The 24,979-nt window shown below is 41.1% G+C and overlaps 7 protein-coding genes across 7 annotated transcripts; 3 read left to right on the top strand and 4 right to left on the bottom strand.

Annotated features, from left to right (window-relative positions):
• Positions 1-797: 797 nt before the first annotated feature.
• MELLADRAFT_90219 (uncharacterized protein) lies at positions 798-2,166 on the top strand (the record flags this gene model as incomplete). The annotated part of the gene is made up of 4 exons (XM_007413450.1): positions 798-911; positions 981-1,155; positions 1,224-2,057; positions 2,111-2,166. The coding sequence occupies 4 exons, from the start codon at positions 798-800 to the stop codon at positions 2,164-2,166; spliced, it is 1,179 nt and encodes a 392-aa protein (XP_007413512.1).
• Positions 2,167-5,513: 3,347 nt separating this feature from the next.
• On the bottom strand, positions 5,514-5,872 carry MELLADRAFT_109340 (uncharacterized protein; the record flags this gene model as incomplete). Its single annotated transcript, XM_007413293.1, has 2 exons — positions 5,514-5,700; positions 5,730-5,872. 2 exons carry the CDS (start codon positions 5,870-5,872, stop codon positions 5,514-5,516), a joined length of 330 nt encoding a protein of 109 aa, XP_007413355.1.
• A 110-nt stretch (positions 5,873-5,982) lies between these two features.
• On the top strand, positions 5,983-7,035 carry MELLADRAFT_90218 (uncharacterized protein; the record flags this gene model as incomplete). The annotated part of the gene is made up of 4 exons (XM_007413451.1): positions 5,983-6,196; positions 6,264-6,437; positions 6,511-6,607; positions 6,648-7,035. 4 exons carry the CDS (start codon positions 5,983-5,985, stop codon positions 7,033-7,035), a joined length of 873 nt encoding a protein of 290 aa, XP_007413513.1.
• Positions 6,988-8,222, top strand: MELLADRAFT_75326 (uncharacterized protein; the record flags this gene model as incomplete). The annotated part of the gene is made up of 4 exons (XM_007413452.1): positions 6,988-7,268; positions 7,368-7,467; positions 7,548-7,626; positions 7,700-8,222. 2 exons carry the CDS (start codon positions 7,554-7,556, stop codon positions 7,831-7,833), a joined length of 207 nt encoding a protein of 68 aa, XP_007413514.1.
• Positions 8,223-11,864: 3,642 nt separating this feature from the next.
• MELLADRAFT_72576 (uncharacterized protein) lies at positions 11,865-13,040 on the bottom strand (the record flags this gene model as incomplete). Its single annotated transcript, XM_007413292.1, has 5 exons — positions 11,865-12,265; positions 12,347-12,555; positions 12,633-12,711; positions 12,804-12,903; positions 12,996-13,040. One exon carries the CDS (start codon positions 12,111-12,113, stop codon positions 11,880-11,882), a length of 234 nt encoding a protein of 77 aa, XP_007413354.1.
• Positions 12,991-14,643, bottom strand: MELLADRAFT_78578 (uncharacterized protein; the record flags this gene model as incomplete). Its single annotated transcript, XM_007413291.1, has 6 exons — positions 12,991-13,236; positions 13,331-13,643; positions 13,738-13,783; positions 13,868-14,044; positions 14,123-14,513; positions 14,582-14,643. The coding sequence occupies 5 exons, from the start codon at positions 14,340-14,342 to the stop codon at positions 12,991-12,993; spliced, it is 1,002 nt and encodes a 333-aa protein (XP_007413353.1).
• A 4,639-nt stretch (positions 14,644-19,282) lies between these two features.
• Positions 19,283-20,470, bottom strand: MELLADRAFT_72575 (uncharacterized protein; the record flags this gene model as incomplete). Its single annotated transcript, XM_007413290.1, has 1 exon — positions 19,283-20,470. One exon carries the CDS (start codon positions 20,396-20,398, stop codon positions 19,550-19,552), a length of 849 nt encoding a protein of 282 aa, XP_007413352.1.
• Positions 20,471-24,979: the final 4,509 nt, after the last annotated feature.

Raw genomic sequence — 24,979 nt, 5'->3', positions numbered from 1 at the left:
TACCTCGGCGGATAATGTGCACACGCTTTCTTTGATGTATGCATCTCTTTCAAATTTAGGGTTTTCAAACCTCAGAAATTAATCCGTGCAACTTTTGTGCAACTTTTGTGCAAGTTTTTTTAGCATCTTGCACAATACTTGCACAAAAGTTGCAGACTTAAGACTTACATATCTTGACATAACAAAGCCCCGTTGCAACCAGGGCACTGAGGCCAATAGTCTTAGAGTTCACTCTCTTTTTCCCTGAAGATCACGCAAAGCCATAAGATACATACAGCAATGGCTGATCCTCCTCCGCCTGCAGGTCAATCCTACCTAACTCCCATACATCTCGATCCAAACCTTCAAGTACTATCCCCGCACATTTCCAATTCAACCATTTCCACCTCCCCCTTGCAAATCGTATCTCCGGCCAACTGGGTTCAAAGCCCAAGTCCGATCCCTCACCAAGGTCTTCAGCTTGCACTCATCCCACCTTCGGTAAATGCAACTGGCTGGAGCTTATCCCGATCTAATTCAAATACTATGGATGTCTCTCAAACACTTCCTTCAAATTCTTTGGCTCACGAAGGTCCGAGTGCTGATGCACCAAAGAAGAAGCGTAAATATACAAGGAGGAAGATCTCAAACACAACACAAAAACCTACTACGGAATCAAAAGAATCAAATGATGAAAAAAAACTACTTCGTGGAAAGCTGAACTCAATTCTGAGGGGAAGAGTGCTATTGTTCTGATAATTGAATGGTTGGGAACTGCAACTACAACCAGTACACGTTATGATTGGTGGAAGGGAGAGATGGATACCGACACACGAACAATTTACAGCAAGAAAGACATTGGTGAGAAGATTTCTGAGTACTTGGCTGAGCAAGGTTTATCAAGACGAGATGGGAAAGGTGTAGAGACCCAGGTAGGTCAATTTCAAAGCTCTCTACATTTAAAATGTTGGCCAAAGGATGTACATGAGGATTTGATTTAGATACGTACACTTGAAGCAGGCTTCACGCTTGCTCAAGACTTTCGCAGTGGAACTGGACAAGGTATTTTGGAAGATTTTGAGCAACAAGCTCAAACAGAGAAATCCGAGATGGGCTACTCATCTGATAGTGATGAGTGGAAGGCGATTCAGCAAACAACTAAATCGAAGTTTGACCGTATGTACCTTTTCATCTACAGCCGATCATACTTAACTTACTGATGCACTTTTCTCACCCTCATCTAGAGCTCTTGTTCCAACGTTCGATTTATTACTATGATCTCCTACCTTTCATGTCAACACGGACTAACGTCATACCCCAGGCAGTTCGTGAAAGTGGGGATCATTTAGATGAAGAGACTGTTCTTCCTTCTACAAAGCGTGCACGCAATCAGTCTCCGATCAGCATCGTATCCTCAACACACGAAAGCCATGAAATTGAAACGACTCCTTGGGAAAGTCCTCTTGACCTAGACGAAGCAATCACTCAGATTGTAGTTGACAGTCCCGGCTCTTTTTCAGCTTCCCAAAACCGACAAGGTTCACCTACACCAAACAATTTAAACAAGAAAGGAGGGAGTGGCCGCCCACCTGGCCGGCCCTCCAAACGTCCCAACTCACTTCAATTCAATAATCAAGGAGCAAAGTCGACCTCCAGCTCGGCCTCAGATGTACAACAACTCCTAGCATCTCACCTACCCTCACGAGAAGAAAAAGCTGAGAAGAACAAGCTAGAGAAAGAGCGATGGAATTTTGAGGAAAAGTATATGAAGGCAGAGCAAGAAGCACGAAAGGAAGAGATCCAAACTCAGGCTAAACTGGCTGATGCAGTTGCACGTCACCTTTCAGGAGCAAATGATGGTTTAGACACCGCTGAACGTGCTCAACGATCTCAACTTAAACTTGAACAAGATCGAGTTCAGCTTGAACTTTCACGATCTCAGTTGGCTCGCAGTCGTGAAGACCTCATCACCGCCAGGAGTGAACGTAAGTTGTCTATGTTGGCCAAATACAAGGCATTGGGTTTTTCAATTGAGGAAGCTAAAAAGGAAGTAGAGGAGGCTGAAGATCAAATTCGAAGTAAGTGATACAAGCAACATCTCTTCTTTTTGAGTTTCGCCAAATCTGACCAGCTTATCCAATGCCGCTGATAGGGGACCTGGAAGGAGAATCTCAAGGATCGATTTGAATATCAGCTCAGAACTTGTCTCATGAATCGATTCTTATTTCTTGATTTTAAATTTCTTTTTTTAGAATTGTGTTAGTGTAGACCCATTAAATGCTTAAGAAGTCTGATTCTTTTTTATTTTTGTAGAGGTAACTCATCAAAAATTTCCAATTCTGTTATGTTCTCATTTGATTCGGCTTCGGTTTAGTTATCTACCTTAGTTAGCCTCATTAACAACGAGAAAGATTATGTTTTTCCTTTTAGTTTGCCTCAGTTTAACAAGTCGGTTTGCGTTTGGCTCGGTGTTGCGTTCTTCTTTTTTTTGCTTAAAGAGTTGAAGAACTTGGCAAAAAAAAAAAAAATTTTGAAATATTTTCATGTTCTTTTTGTGGAAATGGCTCCGTGTTGTGTTCCTTTTTCTTTTTGATTAGAAACATGAAATAATTCAATATAAGATCATTTGTATTTCAGACCGAATCGATTAGATGAAAAACAAATGGACAAGTACACCATTTCAGATAAAATTAAAACAAAACTACCAAATGAGTTAAAAAAAGAAAACAATCGAGCCAAATCTTTTATAATGATTCACAAAACAGACGAAACACACGGATGCGTGCATCTTCATTATCATCTTCTAATATCTCATTCAAGATTAATGGGTCCTCGGGGTCAATAGGAGTTGAGACTTGATACTGGAAATTGGATCGTTCATTCAGATCCAAAAGGAAGTTGTGCAGGATACAACAGGCTGATATCCAAGCGTTTAGACGTTTGACCGATTTCTCATCCTTTAATATCAACTGTAAGTCTTTCAGAGACTGCCATCGTGATTTGAGCATACCATTACAATGCTCGATAACCACACGTAATTCGCTTAATACTCTGTTAAAAGCCATCTTCTCAGGAGTCAGGGGAATACCACCGACACGTTTAAATGCTGGAATGATGAAAGAATTGGAGCTGTAACCGGAATCCGCCAGGAGATACTCTCCTTGAGAGAAAAAGTTGTTTGGGTCTGACCACATCTAGAAATTGGCGGAAACAATATATTTCTTCGTCAGCAAAGTGAATCAAATCATACATGTGTAAGATTGATGGAGTAAGCTTGATCTTACTGAAGATGTGCGCATGACTCGCTGGTCATGAACACTGCCACACCATCCATGGCGAGCAAAAATGATCCTCCGTTCATGATTACATATAAGCATTGAGTTGACCGCATAGATATATTTGCGAGTCCAATAGTCCTCCTTGCACTTTGGAGGACCAAAGGCAAGTGGTATCAATGTACCATCCACAAACCCGACACAACCTTTGAAAGGGCTGTTTGCGCCAACAGCTCTTCGAATCTTCACTCTCTCCTCGGGTGTTGGCCAAGAAAGATATTCCCTTTCCATTCGAATGATCGCAACTACACATCTCCACGTGAAATTTTCAACACTCCCTTCTGAAAACACAAAGATAGTGAAATTAAGTCATCAAATACCCTCAAAACATGTCCTTAAGTGTAGAAGAAGCTTACCCGAGATGCCGAAAACATGCGAAAGTATCCCAATTCCACCCCCGTTTCCAGAAAGTCCAAGATGGGCCAGAGTGACAAGTAATTGAAGCTCGATTGGGGCCTGCGCAGCAGTGGATTGATTCTCGAATACGTCACAGGACACAATTTTATTAAGCAAGGTTAAATAGCTAGAACGACACATTCGTGCCTAGTGTTACATCAGGTGAGCTCAACATTCATCTTTTAGACAACAACATATAGATAAACAAACATACCAGCCTCAAAAAGGTTGCATCGCGTGCAGCCCAGACCCTATTGAACATTGTCAGAGGATGTCCCCGAGGTTCGCGACGCCTTCTTTCAAAATATCGCTTGCGCTCGATCATATCGATCGCAACTGCCCATAAGGCCGGATCGACTTGATATTCAGGTTGGTTTGATTTGAGTAATCGGTGTCGGGTTCGCCGTTGGAAGAAAACCCATAGAGCCACACACGCATGAGGATCAAGATTCAACACGGATTGAATTTGTGGAAGCTGCAGTAGCTGCCAGAAGTTGGATAGACCGAGAGATGAGCTGCTGACAACCTTTTGCCTTGCACGTAGGACAAGACTGCGAGAATTGGAACGGTTGTCTTGATTGGCGAGTTGCTTGAGTGATCGAATGATTTGTCTTCGAGATGAGACACGTGGCATGATGGTAGGTAAGGTGTTGGCTTGCGCTGTAACCAGATGGGGTTGTGAAAAAAATAATAGTGCAAGATCCGTGCAAGAATTTCTTGCACGGATCTTGCACGGATCTTGCACAGCGGTCTTGCACTATTCTTGCGCAGGTTTGAATACCCTAATTGTCTCTTTTACCATGCAAATTAGGGTGCCACAGCCACACAGGGAATGCCGGCCATATCTGGCAGCTAAAATCAGCATTCATGGGTCGGATGGGAGAGTCCCAGTCTATATCTCCTCAATCCATAAGAGAAGCCATCCATATCGTGGTATTAACGGTATGTATAAATCCTACACTGGGATCATGTGCCCACCCCTTTGGAGGTTCAGTCTACGCACAGCAGCGTGACATGTTTCCATGGGCGTGTAAGTTGAGTATATATTCACATCTGGCCATTCAAGTTCCAACAAACTTAACAAAGTCCCTCGCCTGGGGCTCGGGCCTTTGGCGAGGGACTTTGTTAAGTTTGAGTTCCAAGGGATTTGGTAAATTGACTGTATGTAAGTCTGAGTTTGACCCAGCCGCAATTTGTCAATCGAGTGACATGTTTGTCCTAGAATACGCACCAAAGCTCATTGGTGGTGTGTGAGTCTCGGGGTGTTGCTTGAGATTTGGTTGAGGTGGGCTATCCTGAGAAGATTATATTTAGCCTGGACCAGGAAGTTAGACCACGTTAGCTGGGCTTCATTGGATTGCAAGCTTCTCTGTCGGTTGTTTTGAGATCTCTTTGGCATCATGGCTGCAATCTGTGAATGACTGACAGCCCAAGGAATCAACCTAATAATACTCCGATATCTAGCAATTGAAGGGTCGGATTGGTGTATTAACTTTTTGTATCACAACTCTTCATTTGCATCAAGCCTTTGACAATATGATTCAATTTCCCCCCACTTGCACTTCGACCTGGTGTGCAAGTGCTCAGTGCTCAGATGAACTTAGTGCAACACGAATGTGAAACCACCTTCGCCATGCTACCCTCTGTAACAATGACAAGAATGACATCTTTGCCTCAATACTCGCAAGTTAGCGCAGATTGAACAGGGTCGAATTGTCACTTTATGATGGACATTGATTGGGATCCAGTAGGACTGTATGTCGAAAGTGGCAGACAAATGAAATTTCTTCGAGGTTATTGCCACTACCGATGATGAATGGCAGCCTCAGCCGAACATCCAGAGAAAGGCGGGCGACTGGAAGCTAAGAAGATCGCATGACAGGCGGCGTAAACTTGCATGATTTTGGGCCAATTGCATTTTCGTAAGCACTGATGGTGTTTTGGTGGCGAAGTCTGAACTGAATGATTATGAGGCTGGATGTTAATCAAGCTAGTCGAAGTAGCAATCATAAACCAAACCTCATGAAGATTTGTTTAAGATTATGAGGATTGTAATTTGGACTGGACATCAATTGCCTGGCACGCATTCGACTCTTTCCAGTCTCCCTACCTCCTACCTCAAATATCTTAGTCGCCCTACGTCCTTGATCACCATATCTCATTGATCTTCCGCTTTCAAGTATATTCAACCTCAAATTCGCTCTTTTCAACAAATACCCCCCAATCAATTGGCAACGTAACTAGCTCCACCATCTCAACACCAAGCGCCAATATGAGCTTGGAAACTCAAGCAATCATCGACGGACTCAACGCTTATCAATACCCATCTGTCTATCCTTACGTCCAGCGGATATTGATCGCTTCCAGCGCGATCTACTTTTTTGTCTTAATCTTATGTATCTCCATCCTTGCCATTCCGCTCTTTCGTGGAGTACAAGCTCGACGCAAGCATCTCTGGTTCTGGAGGAAACAGTATCTTCCAGGTCGTCAGTTATCTTTGACACCAGTTCCTTTTCTTTTCTTATATACTCACGCTTTTGTATCTATCTACAGGGACGAATATTCCCTACTTGGTACCGAACGGAGGTCTTGCTGTCGTCATCTCCCAACTGTTTGGGTGCATAATTTTTGAAATTTATATACTGCTTTCATATCGGGCACTTCAATCACCCGAGTTCTCCCGGAGCCACTATCAGTACTTCTGGCTTACAATTAGCTATGCTCCTGGTAACTCCCCGCCTCACCTCGTGATTTTTATGTCCACATGCCGCGTTTGCTGACACCGTTCATGAAATCCTAGGTTATTTTGGATTTTGGTATTCTGGGTTCAGTGCCCTGTATATCTGGTGCGCTTCATTCGCATTGCTTGTATTTTGTTGCAAAACAAACATGAAGAGGTAGTACTCACTGATCTCTCCTCTCCTGAATCTCCATCAGTCTATTCTCACCTAGCCGGGCAGGAAGCCACCACCCAAATAAACAACGACACATGCCACATCCTATCATAATGAACACGATCTGCATTGGACCACCCATTTTTACCGCCCTTGGGGCAATAGGCTGGGGAATCGCTTCAGTTGTGACAGCACGCGAGAAAAATATGGCATATGATGCGGTGCTTGCGCAATTACTGAACGGATCGGATCCCACTTCGGGCTTGCAACGGTACGCAGTGGCAGGCAATCGGTTTATCGGGCAATTTCGCTGGGCTTCATTTTGTTGGACCATCGCTGCATTCTTTGCTGTTGTGGTATGCACTCTTACACTTTCTTTCATATTTTTTCTAGATATGCTTTTACTAAACAATTGTCATTCTGACGCTTGATCCTTTCTTCTCACCTGGTCAGTTTTACTGCATAACAATCGTACTCTTCCTACGTCTTTTGAAGGGAACCGTCGACGTTGCGAGTGGAAAAACAAATCTTTTAGGCCGAAATGAACGTAATTATGCTGTTGAAGAAGGACGCAAGTCGACGGTCTTGGTCAGCACCACTGCTCTGGTGTCAGCCGTGCCAGCTCAAAACTCTCGCCTAGCTCAAAACCTGAGAAACGGATACCGTTAGTCAATGTTTGTCTCTTGGGAATCCGATGTTTGTCGAGGCTAAAACTTCTTCTCTCCGTCTTCTTTGCGTGTTTTTATAATCTGATCGTCAAAAGGTTTCCTGGTTTGGCATTGTGGTTTGCTCACTGTCGTTCTGGTATGGTACTTTGTTGTTGGAGTATTCCTCACGATAAAGATTGGAAAGATCCCAGATCAGTTGAGCAAAGTTCAATAAAATCCTAAAAGCTCATGAAACCCTTTCTAACCTCTTTGTCTCTCACCTTTGGTAATTCTAGTGAAGGATGGAGGTCTCTCTCGATATGGGCGGTAGTGTCAAGTTCCTTCCTTCTATCAGGAGCTTTGTTACTTCAAAGCGTGAGTAACTTTAATAACCGTCTCATTGCATAGAATGTAAAATTGACGTTTTTTTCTATCTAATCTTGGCTAGTGGCGAATTCTAACGGATCGAGACGTGACACACGAAGGTCCATCTCCTACGGCGAGTACCCCAAAGCAAACCAAAGAGTACAATGTCCTAAACATCGACCCCTCTATCCAATTTCAACCCGCTGCGGGTGGTAATATGGAAAGAGCCAACTCTAGTACCCAGATGCTCCCCAACCCTCTTTCCATCACAAATGAACCTGCCCAACCTCAAGTATTGTAGATTCACATATCACCACACACTTGACTTGGGTTCTTTCTCAGGTCATAAGGAGCCTCCTTGAATGTTACAATCTTACTTGAAATATCTATTCTATAGTTAAAACATATTGCTTGATATAACACTAATAAAATTTTTACAACACCACCTCTTATCGCTTCTATCTTTCTTTCGGATTTCAACGTGGCAATTATCTTGGGTTTATATCGTGGTGTATCATACGCGCGGGACTTTGTACAATCAATCACTCTTTCAAACTGCAGCACATCAAATATACCAAAATGTGAAACTTAAACTGAACACCTACACATCAAATGGGTTGATGTGCGCGCATACATTTAAAAGGTGTAGCTACATCTTTTGGTGCACCCCAATCCAAGTTCTCTGCATTCACTGACCACAGAGTTGAAAATACACGAAAAACTCTCCCGTTGTCCTCAATATTTGACATACACCTGGGAGCACTTACAATCTTACGCGAGAGAACAGGGACAGTTCTAAAAGCCAAAAGAAATACAAGGATTATAAAATAAGCCAAAGATTTTTTTTGAGAAACCGTAACTGGAAATGTATGAAATTGAGAATAGAATTTATTAGTCTGCTCAATATATGGGTTGAATTGATACTACACATGGGTGAATATTAATGGTCAAGGTGGAAGTTAACTAAATTATCACAAACTGACATGACTATATGATTGTAACAGATATTTTTTTGTATCTTTTGGAGTGGGTGGGTGAGAAAAAGAGAATATAAAACAACCAGAACTGGGAAAACCAAAGATAATCTGAATTTGGTGTGGTAAGGATAGATACAACTTGGGGAAGCTGAGATACTTGGATCTTGAAGAGTGCAAGGAACAAGTGTGTCAAAGTTAGGAGGGATGTTGACTAGAGCTGGATATGTTTGATGCTTGATCCATTGTGCCTCTGGTGTAAAATTTCTCTAGCTTGAAATGCAAGTGTTGGGGAGGGTACACTGCAAAGGGCTGTCTTCTCATGATTGGATATCCAATTACTTGGGACCCACAGGTGGTTGCTTGTCTATATTTCATGTACTGGCCCCACTCAGCTAATAACATATAAACTAAAGTTCATGATAATAATTTTGTGAACATTCAATAGCTTAATTTTATATTTTCATCATAAGACAAATTTTGTAAATCAAACTGATCACAGTGACTTCAGTGACAAAGATCAAAACAAAATTGAAAAACAAATGGATTAGGCACTGTTAGGAATATCACTTACTCTACAAAATTCTACTCAAGTGCGCCGGCACTAGGCAAAGAAATGCAGGCACAGCCAAATACCAATCATTGTGATTTTGAACAAAAATAAGGTGTCACTAGAGTATACGCACGCAAGCCTGCCACAAGGGATCAAGAATAAGACTTATGCATAAGACTTGAGAGTCTGTCACACAACATAAACAATGGAATGACTTAATTAACAAATTGCCTTATTGGCAATGCTGAGACAATTTGATCCACAACAAGTAATATTGACAACACAAAATCTCTGACAGGAGGAGTGGTCAAAAAGATATGGCGGAGGGTAGAGATCAATATACAGTTCCACTTTCATTCTTAGATGCAAAGGAATCAATTGTTACAAGAATAGTGATACATCAATTTTTTGAGCTAAACTTCAACAATGAAGTTGGTCATGATAAGCTGCTTATGTTTTCTTGCCATCATGTGATCAAGCAATATTTTTGTAAAGTTTGCTTCTCAAACCTCCTTACACATTATGTTATGGGCATGTGTCTATCTTTGTTTTGTTCTTGGTGCTTGATCACTTTGAAGAAACATTTGAGTTACAAGCAGGGTTATGTCTACCAATGATCCCTATTTAATAAAATGGGAAGGTATTGGGCTGATCACCTGGAAAAAATACAAATGTCAACATGCATAGATTCCGTGTAGGACCACAGGGGGAACACACTCATATAGTATGTAGTAATCAATTTTGCAAGGAGTAATGTGGTAATGCAATCTTGAATGAATTGGCCAAGCAGGCTGTCCTTAGCCAATGAGAAAGTAGCTCTTAGGTTCTTGGGTCATAGGAGGAAAGAATGGAGAATTATAATTGGACAGGTTTATGTTGAAGTGGGGGAGTAACAGGGAGAAACTTTAGGAATTTGAGGATGTAGTTGCACAGCTGGAAACAATAGCTTACAGGGTGAAGGAAGATTGGTGGCTATCATGTCAATTCAATATTGGGTCTTATATGAATCATGTAGAAAAAATTCAACAGTTCTTCAAGAACAGTCATTTGAATAAATGATGAAAGCCAGGATTCACACATGTCATCATGACATGAGGTGCTTTTCAGTCAAAAGCACAATGGTGTGAGGAAGTTCAAGGCCAGGTGAAGATTTCTTCGTGACAACAACCTCAGTCTTCCAAATCTGCAAAAGCCAATGAGTCCAAAATATCATACAATGACCACAGATTTTCCCCAAAGAGGAATATTGATCCAAAGCATGGAGCACTTTTGAAAAGGGGACTGGAATGCATTTGATGATTAGTCATAATGGCAAAAATGAAGATTTGATCATGAATCAATTTAGGTGCTTTTTAAAAGCAAAACTAAGGACTTTTCAAAAATTGAGTGCGGTAATGGACAGATTGAATGTTCAATTGAGGAACATGAAATGCAAAAGCATTTGACTATATGCCCAAAGAGATGATTTTGAAAAGGTGAATTTTTAAGTTGCTATTTAATAGAAAAGCTGATTGCTTTTCAAGTTTGAACTGCTGTGATATTTGGATGGATGGGGCTGGTGATGTTGTTACTTATCAGCAATTGAGTGCATTGAGAACAGATTGAGTATCAATTCAGAGGGTCAAAAATGAAAAGCTTTCAAATTACAACAGTTTCAAAAAACAAATATTGTTGCTGTGGTTGTTTTCCATTATTTTTTCATATCCGCACTCAATTGATATTTTGTCTGTCTGGGTTATTTACCCCTATTGGGATCAGAAATGGAGCTCATGCAGGCTCAAGCCTGCTGATTAAGCGTTGGCATCAAGGGTTGAAGCTGGCTTCAGGCAAGCAATGCAATACAACCTCAGGCCATGTCATCAGCCACTTCCAAGCTTTTCCTACCAGATTGAAAACCATGGATATGAAAAATAAAAATTCCAAAAATGACAGCAGGAACCACCATTTATTTTCAAAACAGCTGTATGAATACTTTGATGATGTTTCAGAAGATGTGAATGAGTGGCATATTTAAAAGCACAATTTGATAATTTTCAGAAGTTCAAAGTGTTAATGTGGAGGTAAGATGTTGGATGGGGGCAAATGAAAATGTATAACACAAGAGGGCTTTGATGTGTTCAATTGCACTTCCGTCAAAGATACCTCCAATTGTGAAATCCAAGGGATCCTTGGGTATACATTCCCTCGGCCTGCGTGTCCGAGGAATCATTGCAAGGCTATCTTTGCCCTCAAAGATTGTGTTGTATCATTTACTTGGACATTGCATCTGAGGCTATTGCCATCCAATGATACCTCAGATCTTCCAATCCAAGGCATCTTTGTTGGTGGTGTTGAATCCCCAACTTTTGTCATACCAAGTTAGTGCATCCATAGTTCAATGATCTCTGGTGACTCAAATGTGACGTACCTCAAGTTCCTGTCCCTTTACCCTGCAAAAACATTGAAATTATGATAGGTTTCAAGGTTCCAAAGGGGGGTACAAATTTGAGTTTATGTAATACTAAATTTCTGGATGGTGTATCACAGGATGGATCATGAGATGTCTCACTCTCACAAGAAGTCGGATCCTTCAACACTCCCTGCCCTGGCTGGGTCCAGAATAGCAATACAGTCTTGCCTTTATCCACTGTACTAAGCAGCTCCAAGGGTTCAATGAGAGGGTCAATAATATTAGGAATGCATAGGTGATCTGATGAGAATCAGAACTTGGTGATGGATCAAGTTCCAACAGCTGATTAATCATGTATGAGTGATGAGAAGAGAAGAGGCACCTGATGAGTCTCACAAGTTAGTGATGAATAAAGTGCTAAAGGCTGGTGTATCACATGTGAGCGATAAGAAGAGAAGAGGCACCTGTTGGCAGGTGTCAAGTAGAAGAGATGACAAGTTTGACTGAAGAGCAAGATAACATGCAAGCAACAGCTCTTTATATAGTGTAACAAACAAACATCTAGCTGTGACTCGCACATGCCGCATTAGGAAGGTAAAACGAATATAATAAACTTAATGAAGAGAAAAGAGAAAAGTAGTTGTGTGATGCTAAGACCAATGCACAAGTTGTTGCAAGGATGATCAAATAGCATGATGACCATTGCGGATTTCAAGGACTGGGTTGATCTGCCTTCATATCATCTCGATCCCAAAAGGAAGGTACAACCAAATATCAATTATTGTGCTTTTGAACATAAATAATGTGACATACATACTACATTTCTGGCTTATGTATCACAGGATGTATCATGAGATGTCACTCTCACGAGCATTTGGATCCTTCAACGCTCCCCGCTCTGGCTGGGTCCAGGATAGAAAGACAAATTTGCCTTTATCCACTGTACTAAGGGGCCCTGAGGATTGAATGACAGGATTGGGTTTATCTCCCTGCGCATCATCTCGATCCCCGAGAACTCTCCACTTATAGATAGAAATGGCAATGATCAGTTTGATGAAAATTTAGAAATATGAAAAAGAGATGATATTATTTGGCTTACACTTTGGATAAGTAAAGCGCCAGTCATGAAAAGAGAACTTGAGACTACCACCCAAGCAAACAATGATCTCCAAGCTTTACTATATAAAGAGAGAAGTATCGAAGTCAGAATGTAAGTCTTTGAGAGTAGGGTAAAAATTGAGTACGGATCAATCTAAGAATCATACTGAACCTTTCTACCGATTTTCCGATATCCAAGGTAAGGAGGAGCCCGACGACGAGATAGAACGTCAAGACAATGGTAAGTAAACCGCAATACAAGACCAAATACCCTATGAGTACAGCACACCACACATGGAAGAAACAAAAGGAGAAAAGACGAACTGTAAGTGAAAGATCCATCTAGAGAAATTGAAAAACTAACGATAATCATTCCGAAGTCTTTCAGCGACCTGAGTGTTTTTGGCCATCGGTAAGCTGATTCCGCCGACACCAGGAACCCCACTCATTGAACGAGCACGAGCTGGCACAGCACTTCTCTCTTCTTGACCAACTACCAAGGGGTTATCTAATTGAGACTTTCCAAGTAAGCTCTTCTTCCCATTTGCAACATTGACCGTAGTTTTTAGTAGTCTCAGGAAGAGTGCAATCGTAAAACAATAAAACTAAAGATTTGTTTCACAGATCAAAAGAAACCAAAATGAGATTTTGAGATTTGAGAAATATTAACACCAAGAGTTGAAATTTATGAATACGTACGACAATAGCTAGAGCAGCGGCAATTGTCCAAACAAATGAAACCCAACGAAATTGAACAATGAATTGATTTCCAGCTTCAGAATACCGCGCCAGCTCAGGACTAGGATCCATCCCACCATACAACCGAGAAATGACTTCATCATAAGCTTCATTCTTTTGACGCGTCTTGACAAATGATTCAATAGCCATAGCAATGGATACAAGAGTAGTGACGATGGGTGTTCCAATACAAATAGTGTTCATAAGGATAGGATTTGGCAAAAAAGAAATTTTGGAAGGTCGATTAGCATCGGGCCTACTAGGCGAAAATAAGCTATGAGAAAAAGTCAAGGCGAATGAAGTTTCCATGAGTATAAGACAGTGGATATAACAATCATTTAATCCACGATTTAAAGTCAAAAGCGTACCAGGTATATAAAGCTCCAAAGGCAGAGTACCAAAACCCAAAGTATCCTATTAAACGATGAAACCATATATCAACGATAAAGATTAGACCCATAGCTTAAAATGCAAAGAAGAAAGAGACTTTGGGGTTACCAGGGGAATAACTGATGGTCAGCCAAGGATACTGATAATGATGCCGAGCAAATTTAGCCGATCGTAAAGATTGATAAGTGAGTAAAATATAAACTTCAAAGAGTGCACATCCGAAGATTTGAGCAATGGCCACAGCTGCTCCTCCATTAGGTACAAAGTAGGCAATAGTATGGCCCTCTAGGAAACAGATATATAGTAAGCATAAGACAAGGAGACCCAAAGAGAAGAAGCGAGGGGGAAAGTGAAAAAACTGACTATAGTGACGACGCCATAACCAAGAATGTTTGGCTCTGGCTTTTGGACCTCTAATAAAGGGCACAGCTAAGATAGTGATACACAAGATAATCACTAAGAAGTAAAAGATACTGCAGACGATAAGAATCCATTCCACATAAGGATAGACCGAAGGATATTGAAAGCCGTGTAGCTTGTGGATAATGGCCTTGGCTTGAGGACTCAAAGAAGATCTCGACATTGCAAAGTGAAAAGGGAATTGAGTATGTTATATTTCTATAAGTTAGACTTTATGAATTCTCATCGAGATGGAGTTAGAGGTGCTCAATTTATGAACTGAAGACCAGTCCGAGATCTCGGAATACGTCGCAAATGTATCTCTAAATCCCAAATCTCTTGAGCCTCATAGGATCTGCAAAGAGTGAGTCATTCCTACTGTGTTCTGCGTGTGATATATATTATTATTGATGATGCACTTACGGTACTCGAAGTGGTATAACGGAATTTGACTGTGCCGCGGTAGCTGAGTCAGGCTATTTTCGATGAACAGATCTTGAAACACATTATTGCCTTGGCTCTTTCAGCTTAACAAAGCCCACCCTGCGCGGCCGCTGTGTTAAGCTGATGGATCTTGCAAAATCGAAAAATAGTGATTCATTTCATCACTTCTAGTGTGTACATATTTCATTTAAAAGAACTTCGGGGGGAGATTAGTGTACTTTGGAAAGGTGGGATATTCTCGAAATACCTTTCCATGGCGAATTTGTGAGGTGCATCATTGATGTTCCATAAGCAGTCCGATATCCCCAGACTCTCTAGTATCTCTTAGAGTCTGCATTCGTTACACCCAGCCGAAGATGTTCACTGAAATGTTCGAAGCACTGACACCGCGGGAATGATTGAGTTCAAAGCCCGATTGAGCGAAGTTGCGGTGTCCGAGTCCGTAACTTTGCTCAATCACGGATCTTGTTCACATCACGTTCACAATTCGTTCACAGGTTTCCCTCCAGTTACCCTCCGCAATCTGAAGTAACAATCATACAACAGAAAGTCCCTTGCAAGTCATCAGTCTTTGACATTTGTTGTTAATCTAATTCATCTTTCCAATTTTCATCTCAGTGCTTTCACCATGCCCCATTGTCCCATCACCATCATGTGGGTTGCTAACCAACAATGTTAAACAACACTGTGTGTTTATGGCAAATCTTTTTAGAGATATGGACAGTGAATTGTGCTTGTGTCAATCTTTTTCAATGTTCCAGATGCTCAACCAACAAAGAAAGGAGCTCATCAAGGACAAATTGAAATTTGATCTTGAATACATACAAAGGCAGAGTATCAGTAGAGCTTGGGGGAAACCTACAATGGACGAGAGAGGAGGGTGGAGGACAAACCTCAAAACCCGAAACACAAACTCTGTATTGCCCTGTACAGATACTCGATTTTCAAGTAACTCTCATTGATCCTCACCACAACACCATGGGGACTATCCAGACAATGCCAGAGACAGTTCCAGGCGACTCGAAATTGAGAATGGGGTCTAATCATTACATCAAAATTAAAAGTACGTTTCCAAATCGTCAAAAAATGGATTTGAACTAAAATGATAGATACTAACAAAGGATTCTTTTGGCTTTTTTACCAAACAAAAAGATTAACTTCAAAATATTATACGCTTATTTAATGAAAGTTAATGAACTTAAAGGTGAGTGGTGAGCTTTGTAGGTTTTGTAGAGGTTCAGAGAAATGCTTAGGAAATTAGAATGGGATGGGATTAGAACAGATTGCAAAACAGTTGAAAGTCATATGGATGTGGTTGAAATTCCATTTGTGAGTGCTTAGTTTCTCCCCAAAGTTTTATTGAACATTTATTTGTAGTTTTGAGAATGATCTTTTTTCTAATGGAATTCATCTTTTGTTTGTTTGTCATGAGTTTGCTTATTAGGTTTCTTTTGTAGGTTTTCCGTTATTTGATTGCTGAATTTATGGAAATGGGAATCAATTATGAGATCTTTCTCTCGAGTTACGGGTTTTTGTAGGTTGCTTACTCTTTTCAACTTTATCAGAATTACATTGCAAGTGGAAACATCAGGTTAAACAGTACTTGATTTGATAGATAAACATTAAAGAAGGGAAGAGATAATGTTCAGATTTATGAAGGGTTGCAAGATTTGGTTGATTTTTTTGATGATTTTGTTAATGTTCAATTTGTTTAACGATCACAATTTGTATTTTCATTTTTATGTGATATGATCAGTTTCTTTCTTCTGTCATGATACAAATGCCCTCACACGGATCTTCAGACTGATGATGATTAAACTTAAAAATGATCTTTTTCATCAATTGATATAATCAAAATGAGATGAAGCTACACTCAATGGTACACATCATCTTTGTGTGAGATCTGTAGATGAGAGTAGGCATACAACATTCAAAAGTTGATTTTTTTGTTCTCCATTGTACCCCATGAAAAGATGATTAAGAAAGACAAAAACCTTACATGATTGTTGAAGTAGAGCAATGCAATAAGATAATGCATGAATGGGGTATTACTCATCACCACGATTTTAAATTGTTTCTTTGATGATCTGGTGCCTGAATTTCTATGCTGATCCAACAACTCAACAACATTCTTGATCAGGAGCAGTCTGGAATCGTTTCTGGCATTATCTGGATTGTTTCTATGATGTTCTCGTGAGGATTCATGAGAGTTACTCAAAAATTGAGTATCTGGTATTGCCCTGTACAGACTGTACAGGGCAATACAGAGTTTGTGTTTTGAGTTTTGAGGTTTGTCCTCCACCCTCCTCTCTCGTCCATTGTAGAAACCTGTGAACGAATTGTGAACGTGATGTGAACAAGATCCGTGATTGAGCAAAGTTGCGGACTTGGACACCGCAACTTCGCTCAATCAAGTTTTGAACTTAATCATTCCCGCGGTGTGACTTTGTATTTGGCGCACAAGACACTTTAGCGACAAAGTCAAGAAACGGCAGATGGTAACCAAAGGCTGACGGTACCATCCTTTCACCGGTGCATCCTTTTCCACGTATCCACATGTAGATATTCAAAGGGGAAAACACATATAGGGATAACTGTAAGTTGAGCGAGTATTGCCTGGGTCTCAGTAGAAAAACCTTTCAATGCTCTCGGCCTTCCTCATCATCAACTTCTTTATTTCCCCCAGATATCCTAAGAGTGCGCTGTCACTTTCTTACCTTCACTATCCTACAAACACTCTGCCTATCAGAGTTTCTTCCCTTGGATTTCTTTCTCACCTACCAGGGGCGGGCCTGTCATTTTTTTTTCAAGTGCTTTTGATTTCACATATCACACTAAACTTAGCTATGTAGGTTGAGCGTAACTAAATTAAAAATTTCTTTTGTGGCTGTTATCATGAGCAGGACTACCAAACCTTCACAAAAATCCTGTGTACTGTAAGCGCGTCCAGAAAGTACAAAGCAGTTTTGAGAATAAATGTTGTCTGCTTGTTTTTATTTTTTCATGTTTTTTGAGGTTACACTACAACTTACTCACCCAGATTCTACATAAGAGCTGTAGTCAACTTATTCAAGGGTGCAAGGATTGTGAAAGATCACAATCTTGCTTATCTTTCAGCATCATTGCTTCCTTTGTACCCAAAATGCACAACCTTTGGTATGGTTGCAAGCAGCAGAAAGGTGGGAGGAGATTGGAAAGGTGGATCACAATGCTCTATGTAGAATCTAGGTAAATAAAGTTTAGTGCAACCTTATAAAATAAAAAAATAAAAAGAAACAGGTGACATTTATTCTCAAAACTGCTGCACACAATAACAAAATCCTTTTATTCCTTGGTAAGCAGTGTCACGTGACATGGGTTGCTATTAGGGCTGTGACCTGGACCTGGCCCTGCCCAACCAACTCTACCTGACACCTTTCACAGAGCTGAAGGTATGTGCCCTGGGGCCTCTAAATTTGGCTTGATGACAGCTGAATATGGCCCTGTGGGTGCTTCAGGCGGCTTGGGTGCCGGACCCCTTTTTTGCTGAAAAATGCCTTCATGCTAGTCTCCTACGGGCCCTGGTTGGCCCTGAGCAGTTTTCAGAGATCATTGGGCTCACTCAGGGTTGTATTTGGCACCAGGCTGAACGTGAACTCACAGGGTTGGGTCACAGCCTAGTTGCTATAACCCTTCTGTACTTCTTGTAGAATGTTCTATAGTTAGTAATAACCTACAGGATGACGGGGCTGGAGCCGGATAGCCCCTCTTGTCCCCTCCATCCAAGAAGTTTATGGAAGGACTTAAGGCTCAAGTGCTACTTTTCAACTTGTAACAGCGGTTTTTTTGAGTTTTTTTCCTTGATCATCCATCATGAGGGTCACAGACCTCATAAGATGACACTTGCAGCTCAAGGGGTCTTCTCTTAAAACTTCTAAATGGTTTCTACACACATTTCATTCATCAAACTCACTCAGAAGAGTTGTAAAAACTTGTAGCTGCAACACACAATTCAATACAGGACCCACCACTTGAAACCCCGAAAACACAGTGTCCAAGAATCAAAATAGCAGTAAATCTACCTGCAGTGAGAATCTGAAAATGGCGGAAGGAGAGGCATAGGATGTTAAGGAAGCTATGCCTGTCTGGATGAGCAATTTTATGAGGTGTCTGTGACCCTCATGATGGGCCAAAACAAAAAATGGCTAAAAATTCTGCCGTTGTGAGTTGAAAAGTGTGACTTTAGCTGGAAGTCCAAACTTAACTAAGTCCCTTGCGCCAAAGGCCCGAGGCTTGTTTAATCACACGCAGGAAAATTCCTCTTTGTGATCATCACAGTCAGGAGTCAAAGGCTAGTGAAGTCACCTTCCACTTTTGCAATCACTTTTGGATATTGAAAAGCTACCATGGGGTTAGGCAGATATCTCAGATGGAGAGCAGCAGAACATCAGCACAGTACCATGTTCAATAAATGTACCATAGAGGCCTAGGTCCCATCATACATAGCTCATGATAGGCCCAAAACCAATACCCATCATATCACTTGGAGTAAAAGGTTGCCTCAAATATCAATCAAATTAATTTGATCAAAAAGGCAAATGTTTCCAATAAAACCTCACAACCTTTTCAATCAGACTTTAAATGACCACAAAAAGTCATAACCTATAAAGTTTACAAGTCTCAAGAACTTCAAAGGTTTTTGTCATGTTTTGGAGTTTGAAGTCTATTTTTCTTTCTTCAAATCACATATACCATCTACATGATCTGATGAACCAAAAAAATAAAAAAGAACAAATCCACTTTCTAGGAAGACTTTATCTTTTTCTATCACTATCAAACCTCAAAAAGATTATCCGACTCAATCTGCTCACTTTCTTAAACCAATTCCTTCAATCTTCAACTTTCAATCCCCATTTCAATCTTCATTGACCTCTGGTCTTAACAATTCATAAACCTTCAAAACCTCAATCAAATTCCATCCAAGACTCTCTCTAAACCTTCATTATCATCACCACTAGGATCACTAAAAAACCCCGAAAAGTCCAACTTACTCAATAACTCACTCATCACCATTCGTTTAAACACAGAAACTTCTAATCTACTTTCTCTCAAGACCTCATCACCTTCATCACCATTCCCTAAAGACTCTAACCAACCTGGAATCGATCCTCCCATGCCTCCCATCATGATTGTAGATTGATCAATGGTTTGACTGATCCCTCCAAGTCCTGTGCTGGGTTTCTCAGGTTGATGGTTTATACGTGAAAGGATTTCGAAAAAGTCTTTTAAATCAGATTTAAATTCGATTCCTAACTCCTTGACTTTTTTTAATCTAACTTTAATCGGATTGATTCCTTCGTTTGGTGGATTTCCATTGGGAGTTTGATGACCGATTTGATCAGATTGAAAAAGTAAAGGAGGAAACAATTCGAATTCAGAACAATCTAATTCATCTGAAAGCCTTAAACATTTCTTCAAGAGTGACTTTAATAAATCGATCTCAAACAAACATAAACCAAAGGAAACCTTGAAAAGGAAATGAGTATGTAAGATTCCTAAAGATTTAAAATTCAAGTTTGTTTTGATCGTATTGAGTTGATCCATAAACCTCATCAAATTCAAATTGATCACATTAATCCAAAAATGTGAAATCATCTCTTCTATCCACCAAGACATCAACCTACGAGTCTCCCAACACATTCGACTTAATACGTTTTGAGATTCGGATTCCGATTCGATTTCTTTTCCCCATCTTCTTCTTTCTCTTTCTCTTCTACCTAATGTGATCCAAGATTCTTTTAATCGATCTCTAACCATTAAGAAACTAAACAAACATGAATTAATCAAACTGTAACTCAAACATGATTCCTTGGTTAGAAAAAGTGATAGATCAGGTGTTGGAGTAAAGGTGAGTAACATGGGGAATTGTTCATCGAGTAATAAGGTTGAAAACTTTGTGGCTATCGCTTCTGGTGAAGATGGATGTAGATCATTCAAAGAGGTTGAAGAGAGTGAAAAGAGTGTAAAACCGAATCCATTTAGATTGATAGGTTGGGAAGATTGATCGGTATCAGTACTGAGGGCAGCTTTAAGTAAAATGACATCCAATTCACGTTCACTCAAGGTGATCGAACGGCGTTGTCGATGAACAGACGAAAGCAATCGAGTGAGTCGTAATTTACTAAATGCGTTCACGAGGTTTGTGGTGAAGGAAGGATGTTGGAAGAGGAATACATCGGCAAGTGATCGAAGTGTAGCGAGAAGGATATCAGGTGTAAGATATGTTGTAAAAAGATGAGCTGATAAGATATCTATTGAGATTGATTGGGTTGGGTTCAGATCTTTTTATATTTTTAATCAAGGTCGAGGTTTGGAAACAAGTTGCTAACCTTGAACTGATTCGATAGTTTGACGAAAGGCAGGATGAGAAAGATGATCGACCTTTGAAAGCGTGTTAGAAAGTTGAGATTGTAATTGAGTAGGAAGGACTAGCTTGAGAGGTGCGAGCCTACTAGAACGTGATCGGTTTGATTTAAGTTGATGAAGATGACTGAGTATCGAAAGTGCCAAACAGATTTGAGAGACCGAGTGAAGGATTCCAGCATGAGGATTGAGAGAAGGTAGATGAGGTAAAGCATCAGGTTTGAGAAGATATATCAAAGGTTGATGTTTGATTTGATCAGTAGTTGTGCCAGGAGGACGAGCACGTTGAGCCAAGAAGAGGTCATCGATCAATTGTCGATCATGATGATTGGGATGAGTTGTGAGATGTTCTCGAGGACGTTGACCGTAGATGACAAAAGATCTAAAAGCATCGATCCAAAGATGTTCAATTGAGACTTGAGTTCGATTGAAGATTCCAGAAAGTTGTGGCGAACCAGTGAGCGAATGTTGAAAGAGTAATTCGATGAGTTCAGGAGTCGTCCAATGAGAATGATCAAGTTGAATTTGTTTAAGAAGTTGATTGAGAGCATAGAAGATCGAATTCCAAGGATTAAGTTCAGCTAAGATAGCCGAAAGCGGTGGTGAAGGTAGTGAATCCGAATCATAAGGTACTAGAGTGGAATGATGAGATAATAATCTGAATTCTAAATCAGTTAGCAGTGATTGATATTGAACCAGTTCACGACTGAGAGCTGAAGCAAGTGAAGCTAAAGCTAAAGAGTTTGAAGAGTTGATGGACTGGTTAGATTGAATGAAACTGATGATCGATTGATGTAGATTAGCAATCGAATGAAGTGATTTGATCGAATGGGTTAAACTCGGTTCAGTTTCTAGAGTCAATGAATGATGAGTTGATGGTCTTGAGATTGATAATGATTTGAGATGACCCGATAATAGTAAAAGAGCTTCTTGAGGAAGTGAAGTGGATTGATTCATGATTCGATCGATGAAGAATGCTGAGGAATGATGATGGAATCGGATGAATGTTGAATTGGTTTTTATGAAGAACCCTGACCATGACCTACTTCATGACCTACTTCATGACCTTTGCACTGGAAATCGTAAGAAATTCAAATCCAACAAACATTCAGAGTGGATGCCAGGCAAGATAAAGAGCTTCTTGACCTTTTGCAACCAACCTTGTAAGATGAGTGTTCCCAAGCCCAGCTCTGACTCCAAGAACCACCACGGGCGCGTATTTGACAGAGAGAGGCGCGCCCAGGCGCAGACTCCTTTGTCTGGGACGCGCCGAAATAGCAAGCTCTCGAGCAAAAAAAAAACAGAAAAACATGAAAATGATCTCTCAAAAACAGCAATCAAGGCTATGATGAAGCTCAAACACAAATCAGGACATGAGAAAAGCTGTTTCGAGTCAAGAAAACCACATTTTTGAGATGAAAGTCAGAGACCATCTTTGTTCAAGAACTACTTTAAGGGTCCTGCAACTCGGATGAGCAATCAATACATAGCAAAAAACCTGTAGGAATTTCTCTGGCTTGAAAGTTACACAGACCAAAATGACGATGTAATAGGCTTCCTCTAGCCCAAGATTAGGCCCATGAATACCTTCTATGCTTCAGATTATCATATGGGTGGACCTCCCCCTATTTCTAGGAATATTTGGCACACCTAAGCCTACGGGAAAGGACCACGAATCAGCAATTAGTCACGTGACCCGATCCGTGACTGCGCAAGTACTCGTCCAGATTTCAAAATCTCATTATCCTAATCTTTTCGACCCCATTGAACCACCTTCTCCACGCGATAACGGCCGTTATGGAGGTCGACGACGCGCCGGATACGGGCCAGAAGGAGAAGAGTGTTCCAAAGAACACTACTCCAACTCGCGACGCGTCCAACGCGTTTATCAATCCGGTCGGGCCCCAAGAAAGGACCAAATCGTCCATCCCCCCTACTCCTCTCGTTTTCGATAAAACGAAACTCAGCCAAGGGTTGACTCAATCTCCCTCGATTCAGGCTTCCGATCTTGGAAGCTTCTCGAAGAAGAGAAGTCGTCTTGAAACGCCGGGCGTAACCGCCGAATATCAAGCTGCCGAGTTAACGGGCACACCGAGATCGAACAGAATGCATGATCTGTTCCCAGGAGTTGCCGAACCTACGTCACTCAAGGACATGGTAAGCAAACTCCTGGAGGTGATCAAAGCGGGTTTCCCACTCGCCAATAAGTCCGCTAGGACCAAGCAGATTTCGGTTGACGTAGAATCTGCTGCAGATATTCTCGTCTTAACCGGTGCCGTATATGATAGAATCATGTATGAAGACGCTCGTCGTAATTACACAACGCCTGAAGCGTTAAGCGGTCAAACCCAGAAACGCTCAATAATATTCAAGGGTAAAGAGACCGACGATACATTAAATATGATCGTTGAGCAACTCGCCATACTCACCACAACAATGGGACAGAAGAACATACCTGTACCCTCAAAAAAGACACCAATGACTCCATCGTATGCACTAGCAGCATCTAAACATGCTCCAACAACTGGCAAGACGACCACTCTGCCGCCAAAACCAAAAGCTAAATCGGCTAAAACGCCACCAAAAACAAGGCCTACTAACACCATAACGTTAGTTCACGAAGTGGGGGCTGAAATCACGCACCCTGATTTACCCAATGCCAAACTCATCCAAGAGATCAATGTGGCGCTCAGAGCTTATCAGGTAAAAATGAAACCTGAGGACACTGAGGCTATAGAAGCAAAGAGCGTGCGACGCCATCCGTCAAACGACATTGATATATATTTCGAGACAGCGGCACACGCTACCAAAGTGCGAACCCTGCCCAATTTATGGGTTCAAGGTTTTTCCAAATCTTTAAAAATGAAAGAATCTAGACACGAAATCATAGTGAATGGAATACCTACAACATTTGATCCAGACCTATCAGACCATAGAGAAGAGTTACAAACAAGTAATAACAATCTTCTCAAAGGCATGAAATTTGTCAGATGGTTGAACCCAAAAGCGCTTGAGGATCCTTCAAAAAGACACTCGTCTATACTGATTGGCCTGAGCAGTGACGACGAAGTTCAGCAATGCATCAAACAAAAGATTTGGCACGGGAGAGGTAGACATACCACTCTTCGAAGTGGCCCACCCCCACAACGCTGCTACAACTGTCAGAAGCCAGGTCATACGGCAACGAGCTGTCAACTTGATCCTCTATGCCCGTTCTGCGGAGAAAAGCATCACACACATGTCTGCCCCCAAAAGGGCAAAACCGACATGAAATGCACGGCGTGTGTAAGACACAAAGTCAAGCTTGACCCAACATCAGATATCAAAGCAATCTTCAAATCCAACCACGCTGATTTTATACATCACCCGTTCAGCCCAGCGTGCCCAACAAGGATAGCCGCAAACAAACCTCCTTACAACCCTAGCGGATCGCCAAAGATCGTAATAATAGAAAGCAGCGACATGAATATATCATCATGATAGAACAACACCTGCGAGAACTATTAACTTCACAAGACACAATGGCGGTGCTGCAGCTGAACTGCCACCGCTCCCAACATGTAATGCATTCTTTATTTAATCACGACCTCACTAATGAGTTTTCCATAATAGCCATCCAGGAGCCTCATATCAACAAAGTTGATTACCTACCACCAAATCAAACAAACTGGACTTTAATTAGCCCAACACCAGCAGAGAAGAATGAAGACTCGCGCCCGAGGTCGTGCCTATACGTTAGGAAAGACCTCCAAGTGGCTCTCAACCCAATTTCCTCCCCTTCGCGAGACATATCCGCATGTACAATTAAGATCAACGATTTCTCTCTTTTGATTACCAATGTTTACAACGCGCCCGAAACCTTCACAGGATTTGAGGCGTGGGACGCGCTAATGACCAATTTACCCCTTTCCCTACAATTACTACCAACAATTGTAGTAACAGACACCAATTTACACTCACCGGCTTGGAATCCAA

The sequence above is a fragment of the Melampsora larici-populina genome, assembly GCF_000204055.1.
Source record: "Melampsora larici-populina 98AG31 unplaced genomic scaffold MELLAscaffold_36, whole genome shotgun sequence".
Classification (NCBI taxonomy): domain Eukaryota; kingdom Fungi; phylum Basidiomycota; class Pucciniomycetes; order Pucciniales; family Melampsoraceae; genus Melampsora; species Melampsora laricis-populina.
The sequence above is the reverse complement of the archived record's forward strand: the minus strand, read 5'-3'. Positions and strand labels throughout refer to the sequence as shown.